The 10,000-nt window shown below is 50.1% G+C and overlaps 2 protein-coding genes across 2 annotated transcripts in view; one reads left to right on the forward strand and one right to left on the reverse strand.

Moving 5' to 3' along the window:
* Positions 1-3,818, forward strand: part of lxn (latexin) — a 7,291-nt gene extending 3,473 nt beyond the window's left edge. The window contains exons 2-7 of the mRNA XM_027019821.2: positions 1,249-1,398; positions 1,543-1,605; positions 2,316-2,493; positions 2,818-2,954; positions 3,167-3,229; positions 3,378-3,818. Coding sequence (XP_026875622.2) covers positions 1,249-1,398; positions 1,543-1,605; positions 2,316-2,493; positions 2,818-2,954; positions 3,167-3,229; positions 3,378-3,488 — 702 coding nt within the window. The 3' untranslated portion in view covers positions 3,489-3,818. The remainder of the gene's footprint in view (positions 1-1,248; positions 1,399-1,542; positions 1,606-2,315; positions 2,494-2,817; positions 2,955-3,166; positions 3,230-3,377) is intronic.
* gfm1 (G elongation factor, mitochondrial 1) overlaps positions 1-10,000 on the reverse strand; it is a 14,351-nt gene that overhangs the window by 1,425 nt on the left and 2,926 nt on the right. The window contains exons 3-15 of the mRNA XM_027019820.2: positions 8,808-8,940; positions 7,794-7,998; positions 7,462-7,578; positions 6,956-7,106; positions 6,293-6,447; positions 5,871-5,955; positions 5,569-5,706; positions 5,343-5,444; positions 5,123-5,179; positions 4,882-5,019; positions 4,680-4,762; positions 713-875; positions 1-102 (exon numbers count right to left, since the gene is read on the reverse strand). The exon at positions 1-102 is cut by the window's left edge and continues 43 nt beyond it. Of these exons, the coding sequence (XP_026875621.2) occupies positions 1-102; positions 713-875; positions 4,680-4,762; positions 4,882-5,019; positions 5,123-5,179; positions 5,343-5,444; positions 5,569-5,706; positions 5,871-5,955; positions 6,293-6,447; positions 6,956-7,106; positions 7,462-7,578; positions 7,794-7,998; positions 8,808-8,940 (1,629 nt within the window). The remainder of the gene's footprint in view (positions 103-712; positions 876-4,679; positions 4,763-4,881; positions 5,020-5,122; positions 5,180-5,342; positions 5,445-5,568; positions 5,707-5,870; positions 5,956-6,292; positions 6,448-6,955; positions 7,107-7,461; positions 7,579-7,793; positions 7,999-8,807; positions 8,941-10,000) is intronic.

The following is a 10,000-nucleotide window of genomic DNA, read 5'->3' on the forward strand; positions in this document are numbered from 1 at the left end:
GTTGGAGTCGACCATGTGGTGCGCGCCATCTTCCAGGACGAAGCGCACACCAGAGATCTTCTGAGCGATCAGTGGGCCCTTCTCGCAGCACTCTCTGAAGCCCTGAGGGACAGAGGAGGGAGACAGTGCGGACACGGACAGGGAACAGGGCTTCTTCCGTAGCCCTCCACTTCCGTCCTTCCTGCGCCATCTTCAACGAGCCACGGCACAAACGGAATTCTGATCAGAGCTGCGTGGATCGATACAACAGAAAGCCAGGCACTCCGTAAGGCCCGAGGGCCTGCTGGTTATAACAGCGCCAGGGAGCTCCCTTGCCCCAGTTCACAAACATGAACATCATCAAAGACTATGGCAGTTAACCGTGATCTAATCCCACCCCGGACCCCGTATTCTACATAATCCTGCCAGAACTCCCAGAGATCCGCCCACAGGGAGGAACTCTCGGGACTCCAGGGCCCTTGTGTCTTGATCTGATTTCATCAGACACGTCTTAGTGTCTGGGAATGTACGATACTCCAGGCCTGGCAGTCCTGCGAGTATTTGATCACTCTCGGAAACAGCACGCTTTGAGGTTCTCCTCAGTTCTCTCAGAAACAATTTTGTACTTTCATTATCGCTGCTAACAGCGAAAAAAAAAGTTTCTTTCTTCAAACTGAAAGGATAGCTGCGGCTCTCGGGGTTGTGCAAGGACCTGAACACCAGAGATACTAACCCTCTCAACAGCAGGAACAAACTGCTTGGGAATGTTGGTGCCAATCGTGTGGTCAGCAAACTCCTGCTTGGTGTAATTTTCCGCATCCAGGGGTTCCACAAAGCCTATAACTTTACCGTACTGGCCGGATCCTCCGGACTGCTTCTTGTGGGTGAAGTCAAATCTACAAACCACAGAACAGATCGTCAGTTCTTTATACACCCCCCCCAAAACATGTTGTAATTCAAAACTTCACATACTCAAACATACACTTGCTGATAACCCATCATCAACTGCAGTTACGCTGCCACTCTAAACACTGCAGTGCTGTCTCTTTAAGAGAAGGCAGGGCGGCGGCCACACATAGGAAACAGGAAGTTTATTCTTCAGCGGTGCAGTGGGAGCAGGAAGATCAGACAAGGCTTTTTTAGCAAATCCAGTTCTTTCAAAGCCCTGTGGATCGTGCAGCGAGGCGCCGTGAGAAAGCAGGTTCAGAGTGCTGAGCCCCCGCCGCCCTGCTGGCTTTGCTTCACTGATCTGTCTCTGTGTTGTCTCAGGAGGGGTTGGTGATGACTTCCAGAGAGCTGAACCCCCAGTTCTATGAGGCGTCGCGGGCAGGCCGCGTGGTCCAACACCATCTCAACACCCTCTATGGCTCCCCCTTCAGGGTGTATGTTGTGACCCAGGTCCACACAGCTAGAACGGAGGTACGACACTCGAGCCCTGTTCATGACACCTCCAGCTTCCAGGTTTACGCTATACTGTATGTTTACCCAAGTGATGCATTTCTTTAGTAGTCTAAAGGCCTGCGCTGTGTGGGTTAGCCAAGTCTCCTGCTCCCTCTCTGACAGGATACGGGAGACGACGGGATGAAGTACGTTTTAGAGTTCTCTGTGAAGGACTGGGCTAGTGAGGTATGTTTACATTAGTCACCGTGAGTGCTTCCTTCATTCCTGACTGCGCCTGCTCTGTTCACTGGACTAACACGGCGTGTAGACAGTCCAAGCCGTTCCTCTCCCGCACTTCTGAGCTTTGGACTCAGATACTCTGCTGCGTGATTAACAGGACAGTTCACAAAGCTTCACGGATACACTCACACACACACAGAGCAGGACATCATTACACACCCATTCTCTGATACAGAGAGAATATGTACATATTAATCTGTCACTCAAAGCCCAGTGTGTCCCTTTATGAATTAAATACAACGCCACTGATTGAAACTGTGCGCTGAGACAAAGAATTTTCTCGGAGAGCGGCCTCCCCTGGGAAGTCTGGAGAGATGTGAACTCTGACCTCAGCTGTTTAAATTCGTCACGATGCCAATATGATGACAGCCACACCCACACACACATACCCAGCAGAACTTTGAAGTCCAGCTGTACTGCATGTTTTGAAAAGACCAAAAAAAAACAAAACAAACCCCAACCACTGTTGACACATTTGTTCTGACCTCACTAAAACCAGACTTCCATGATAGATGTGTTTGGTCTACTTTATTCCCACTCCTAAATCCAGGAAACCATGCTAAAATCGCTGTCTGCATCACAGACATGGGGGTGAGAGATTAACAGTATAAGAGCTGGAATATTCCGCAGTTACGCTGAAGTGTGTTTAACCCCAGGGCCCAGAGTGCAAGGCCTCTGCGGAGGTTCTGTACCCCAGGGGCGACGTCCACCAGCCGCCAAAGGTCCAGAGCTCTCCGGACGGATTACTGCAGGCCAACACCTCCGACAAGGAGCAGGCGTTCTACCAGCGCTACAGCGCTGCAGCGGGTCCCGTCTCTGCCAAGGACATCCCAGGTGGGACATCCCCCTCGTCTAGGTCTCCCGCACAGTTCACGTAATTCCGACCCAGAGCCGCACATGATCAGCCTGTTATCTTGAGTCTCCTACCTATGAAGATTTTCAATGTAATGCAAGCTGTTTGCTGTAAATAAAACCGCAAAACACACTTTTGCCGTCGGAGTTCGGTTTGTTTTGGGGTCACATATGCAAAGTAAACCATGACTCAGCGATCTGAGACCACATGAAATGCCAATACAGCTAAACTGTGCCTTGACAGAAGCAACCTATTACAGGTAAGACAGACCAACTCTCTCTGTGCGTGTGTTTGTGTGTGTGCAGACAGCTACGGTCACATAGACCCAGAGATGGAGCATTTCTGGCACTTGGCCTGGGTAGCCTCAAGCTTCATCATGCTCAACGAGTCCAGTGAGAACACACTGTACAGCCTGGCCCAGGTGGCAAAGGTCACACAACTGGTAGGCCCACCATGCTGAGGTCACATCAAGGTCACACAGACCACACTACAGTGGAGAGAGTCCATTCCAGTCCACCTTAATGCAGGGTGGAGCTTATTCGGTTTAGTTTAGAACAGAAGGTACCATTTTAGACATTTTTTGGGGGGGGGGGGGGGGGTGGGTCCTCTGTTCTACAGTCAGTCTGACGTTTACCTTCTTCCTCTACTCCCCAGAACATTCAAGATGGCCAGCTGAGGTTCGAACTTCAAGTTCTCCTCCATGACATGGTTTCCCAGGTAATTACTGACATCAGCGTAATCTCAGCAGATGAGGGGGATCAGACTGTGCTTTTTTGAAACCCTGCCCTCTCAAATTTAACTTGGTCTCTTGACATTATTTTATATATGAACCTTTTATTAAACGCATGTATGAATTACTTCACAGAACATTAATCGCTGGAAGCTGCAGGTCTCCTGGTCTCCAGCAGATGGAGTCCAAGTGTTAGAGATGGAATTGCTGCCACGATGCCATTGCAAATCCCAAACCCGTCCCTGATTGCCTGGCTCCTGTCCAATCTTAAAGCGAAACTCTGCCCAAGTCACTAAACACCTAAAAAATGTCAAATTTAGAGGAGAAAAAGCCGTGTGCCAACACACCCACAGCAAGGACCATGACACACCCACAACGTCACGAGGCTTCCTGTAAAGACAACAGCAGGGCTACTGTATGAAACCTGCGTAAGTACACAAAGGACCTGAATGGGATTTTAAAGGCAGTGGCCTTTATTTGACAATTAATATAAAATCACGTTAGCCCGTTTACTAACTTAGGTAGCGTCATCACCACACTGTAAACAAAGATGAAGTTAAATAAACACGCACCGTAGTTGTCGTGTCGGTGTCATGGTTTTTAAGGAAGTGTTTGATAGTCACTGGTGCCAGCCTTCTGAATGGGCTAGAATTATAGACGTATGATTTACATGCTGGGTTGTCCCAGAAGGAGACACAAAGTTATGAGCCTGGACTCACAGGAAGTCCTCACATACAGCTTAACGGGCCCATCACAGTCTCATGTGGTCCGTGAGAGTAACAACTCATAGTCTGTCATAACTGTCAGTGCAATAACTGTGTTGGAGCTTGTGTGTCTAATAATTGTGTGTCTAATAATAGACAGTTAATACGGTAACTGTTGGCACTTAAGCCTTGATGCTCACCTGCAAAGCCAAAACTGGACCAGCCACTCTAAACATGTCAAAGGTCCAAGCCCGATCCATACCTAGAGTACGGCTCGGCTTGAAACACCACGCTTCAAGTCTCACGGAAGACAAGCATGGAGACAATTCTCTGTCCCAGATCCCAGATGGTGGAACGAACTTCCACTGGCTGTCCAGACAGCAGAGTCCCTTGCAGTCTTTAAATGCAGACTGATGACCCAACTATTTGTGGAATATTTAAAAGGACCCCTGATCCTGCTCCTATGTTGACTAACAAACTCCAGCACGTATAATCTGATATTGTTTGTTATTGCACTCATCATCTGAGCACTTGTAGTCATCAACATTGATCCCTGTATTCTACAGTATTCTAGTTCATTGGTATATTGGACTCTAACCTACTGTACTGTACTAGGATGTGTTCTATGAGTAAATGACAAAGCACTTTTGTAAGTCGCTCTGGATAAGGGCGTCTGCTAAACGCCGTAAATGTAAGTGTCTGAAGCCTCACAGCTGGACCGGGGGGAACTTACGATACAGGGCTGGTCACCGTCTCCCGGAATGCAACTTTGGGTTTCCCCATCACACATGGGCAGTTATACTCCCTTTCCATCCTCTATAACACACACACACACACACACACACACACACACACACACAGACATTATCCCAAACGTGTGGTGTGACTCTAGTTCACATGGGTCCCCACATTGGCGTCTGGTGGTGTGACTCCACCTGTGTGTAGACCTCCAGGTGCAGCTCTCCCATGCCAGAGACGATGGTCTCCCTGCTCTCGGGGTCAAAGTGCACGCGGAAGGTTGGGTCCTCCCTGGTGAAGCGGCTGATGCCTTTGGAGAACTTTTCCGTGTCATTCTAGAAGAAAAAGGGACCACAGGGAGGGTCAGTGCTCGGACGCGAAGCTCGCTGGTTTCTGTGCACACACCAGTCGTGTTGACACGACAGTACTTGTGCCTACCTTGTTAACTGGTTTCATGGACATGGAGATGACCGGGTCAGGAACATGGATGGATTCCTGTTCCGACACAGTAACATAAAAGGAGTCAGCCGCGATACGTTCAACTCCACACGAGGATGAGGAAGCTTCTAGAAGCATGTGATTAAGCTCTCGATTCTCAGGATGTGTATATGTGTGTGTGTGTGTGTGTGTATATGTGTGTGTGTGTGTGTGTGTGTACCATGGAGAGATTACTGCCGGTCCGAGCTGTGAACGTGTCCCCGCTGGCACAGTCGATCCCGAACAGGGCGCAGATATCTCCAGCGTACACCTCCTCCACGTCCTGAGACAACAATAAAAATACAAACACTAAATGCAAAAAAAAAACAAAAACGCACATTAAAGGCCGGACACGTACCCACCCAGACCCCCCCCCCCCCCCAACACACACACACACACACACTCACCTCCATCTGGCTGGCGTGCAGGCGCACCAGTCTCTGCACACGCACCTTCTTGCCGGTGCGAGTGTTGTAGATGTTCTCTGACTTCTTCAGACAGCCCTGATACACACGCACGTAGGTCAGCTGACCAAAGCGCCCAGCCTGGGGGGGGGAGTTGGTGAACACACACCCACATCAGCTCGCTAAGAAAGCTCAAACACCATCGTTTACCAGCAGCAAAAATAGTTACAAATAGAACAACAGTAAGAAAAAGCAGTTTTACATGAAAAGGAGCCGTTTGCATGCAGGTGCTAGTCTGGTCTTACCTCTAGTTTGAAGGCCAAACCCACAAACGGTTTTGTGTCGTCTCTGGTCGGGTCCATTGGAATTTTACTGGTGCTACTCACCTCCCTAAACACAGGGAGGAGAATCGAGTTTATAAAGGGTGGAGGAGGGTGTTGCAGGGTGGAGGAGGGTGTTGCTAGAGGCCGGCTGGAGGAGGGTGTTGCTAGAGGCCGGCTGGAGGAGGGTGTTGCTAGAGGCCGGCTGGAGGAGGGTGTTGCTAGAGGCCGGCTGGAGGAGGGTGTTGCTAGAGGCCGGGTGGAGGAGGGTGTTGCTAGAGGCCGGGTGGAGGACGGTGTTGCTAGAGGCCGGGTGGAGGACGGTGTTGCTAGAGGCCGGGTGGAGGACGGTGTTGCTAGAGGCCGGGTGGAGGACGGTGTTGTCAGAGGCCGGGTGGAGGACTCACTCTTCATTGAGGATGGCGTAGTTGTTGACCTCGGTGGGGTCAGGTAGGTACTCCAGCACAGCATCCAGCAGAGGCTGGACACCTTTGTTTTTCAGAGCGCTGCCCACCAGCACAGGAGAGAAGGTCCGCTGGATGGTGGCCCGGCGCATGGCCACCTGGGAGCAGACAAAGGTACACTAAATGTGAAACTAGCACGTCACATCTCGGCACTATAAAAAGACAGGACATAATTAAAGCACTAATGATGAGCGGGACAAGGTGGTGTATCCAGAGCCTGAAGCGTAACACGCACACTCTATGTGGAGCACATCCGGCTACTCAGCGTTCAAAGTCTGCCTGTTTCAGCCCTGCGCTGAAGCGGCTGACCTCAAATCAAATGTTTCCCCATCAGTATAAAATGGCAGAAATCATGTCATAAACAAAAGTCCTTTTGATCCACCACCCCGCTGTCTGTGAGAACTGCAAACAGCATTGGATATTAGCTAGCAAGCGAGCGCACTAAGTCCGCTTTACCTGAGCCCAGTCGAGGTAACTGCTTTGGGTCTAGTTTCGCTGCTTATTACATACGACAAACCGGCAATTTCCATTCAGAAACGCCACAAAGTTACGTATTCCTGCTAAATGCAATCTAAGTCCAGAATCAAAACAGAAAAGCTAGCTCACCTTGAGGTCAGCCACCGTGGGCACCTGCTCTTCCAGGAACATCTCCCCGAGGGTCTCGTCTGCGTTGGCCACACACTCCACCAGCTCGTGCCTACGCTCAGCCACCTCCGCACGCATCTCTGCTGGGACCTCATCGAAACGCACGCTCTGCCTGAGAGACGGAGAAAGGCTGAAGACACAGTGGCAGCTCAGTGGTTAAAGTACTTGACTTGTAATCGGAAGGTTGCTGGTTCAAGCCCCACCACTGATAAGTTGCCACTGTTGGACCCCTGAGCAAGACCCTCAATTGCTCAAGTTGTACTCAGTCATAATTGTAAGTCGCTTTGGATAAAAGCGTCAGGTAAATGTAAATCATTACAGTCAAAAAATCAATGCATTTATATTATTATAGTACCCCTAAGCACCCACCAGAGCAGATATTTTTAATTAGCTTTAAACTACGGTGGTTAGTGGTTCACTCTGTACAAGCTGGCAAGCCCAAGAGCATGTTTCCATAGTGACCTTACCCACAAGGCCCATCGAAGTACACGCTGCGTTCCTCAATGAGGTCGACGACACCACGTAGATTTCCTTCCAGGCCCATGGGGATGTTGACGAACGCTGCATTTTGATTCAGTTTAGTCCTGAAAGATCAAAACACAGGCAGACAGGTGAGAAGGTTCAGGAACTACAGGCGTCTCACTTTAGACAGAGAGACCCAACCGCGTCCTCTGTCTCCCGCTATCTCGACCTGGACTGACTAGTCTGGCGAGGTCTTGGTGTCAATCCTAAAATGATTACGACGGCCTGGAACGCGCCACCATAAACCTTCGGTGTGCTGTACGGTGCTGGAGCTCACCTGAGCTGCATGAGGGCACGCTGCGGGTTCGCCCCCGAGCGGTCCAGCTTGTTGATGAAGGTGAGGAAGGGAACGTTGTAGCGCTTCATCTGTCTGTTGACGGTCATCGTCTGACACTGCACGCCGCCCACGGCACATAGCACCAGCACGGCCCCGTCCAGCACACGGAGGGCCCGCTCCACCTCGATGGTGAAGTCCACGTGACCTGGGGAGCAGGGGTGGGGGGTCAAACCAGAGGGAAGGTGAATGAGGTTTGTCCATAAAATCAGAAATTAATGCAGGATTAAATGGGGAACGGGACAGAAAGATGTTCAACCGGAGAGGGACATCAACAGCAACTGATGGACATCAACTGTGTGTGTACACCACACTGAGGGGAGACAAAGAACTGTGCTGATAGCAAGCAAAGTTTTGGACTTGTTTTGCCTACCATTAATGACAGAATAACCACATAGCAGATGACCAGTCTGTAATCCTGCTCTAGACTAGTGCGTGTAGTCTGAATAAGGGATTAAGTGCCCATGTGAACATGTCTCTGAGGGATTAAGTGCCCATGTGAACATGTCTCTGAGGGATTAAGTGCCCATGTGAACATGTCTCTGAGGGATTAAGTGCCCATGTGAACATGTCTCTGAGGGATTAAGTGCCCATGTGAACATGTCTCTGAGGGATTAAGTGCCCATGTGAACATGTCTCTGAGGGATTAAGTGCCCATGTGAACATGTCTCTGAGGGATTAAGTGCCCATGTGAACATGTCTCTGAGGGATTAAGTGCCCATGTGAACATGTCTCTGAGGGATTAAGTGCCCATGTGAACATGTCTCTGAGGGATTAAGTGCCCATGTGAACATGTCTCTGAGGGATTAAGTGCCCATGTGAACATGTCTCTGAGGCTCTGAGGGATTAAGTGCCATGTGAACATGTCTCTGAGGCTCTGAGGGATTAAGTGCCATGTGAACATGTCTCTGAGGCTCTGCTGCCTCTCCCGGCGCTCTAGTCCCTCTGGCTGCCTACCGGGTGTATCGATGATGTTGATGTTGTGCTGCTTCCACACAGTGTAGGTGGCAGCGGATTGGATAGTAATTCCCCGCTGTCTCTCCAAATCCATGGAGTCCATCACGGCTCCAACTCCATCCTTCCCCTTCACCTAAAGTGCAGAAGGCACCAGGCGTAACACAGACACACACATACACACACACAGACACACACACACAGACAGACACACACAGACAGACACACACAGACACACACACACAGACACACACACACAGACACACACACACACAGACACACACACACAGACACACACACACACACACACACACACAGACACACACACACACACAGACACACACACACACACACACACACACACACACACACACAGACACACACACACACACACACACACACACACAGACACACACACACACACACACACACACACACACACACACACACACACACACACAGACAGACACACACACACAGACAGACACACACACACAGACAGACACACACACACACACACACACACACACAGACAGACACACACACACAGACAGACACACACACACAGACAGACACACACACACACACACACAGACACACACACACACACACACACACACAGACAGACACACACACACAGACAGACACACACACACAGACACACACAGACAGACAGACACAGACAGACAGACACAGACAGACAGACACAGACAGACAGACACAGACAGACAGACACACACAGACAGACACACACAGACAGACACAGACAGACAGACACACACAGACAGACACAGACAGACAGACACACACAGACAGACACAGACAGACAGACACAGACAGACAGACACAGACAGACAGACACACACAGACAGACACACACAGACAGACACACACACAGACAGACACACACACAGACAGACACACACACAGACAGACACACACACACAGACAGACAGACACACACAGACAGACACACACAGACAGACACAGACAGACAGACACAGACAGACAGACACACACAGACAGACACAGACAGACAGACACACACAGACAGACACAGACAGACAGACACACACAGACAGACACAGACAGACAGACACACACAGACAGACACAGACAGACAGACACAGACAGACAGACACAGACAGACAGACACAGACAGACAGACACACACAGACAGACACAGACAGACAGAC

Source organism: Electrophorus electricus, chromosome 7 (genome assembly GCF_013358815.1).
Source record: "Electrophorus electricus isolate fEleEle1 chromosome 7, fEleEle1.pri, whole genome shotgun sequence".
Classification (NCBI taxonomy): Eukaryota; Metazoa; Chordata; class Actinopteri; order Gymnotiformes; family Gymnotidae; genus Electrophorus; species Electrophorus electricus.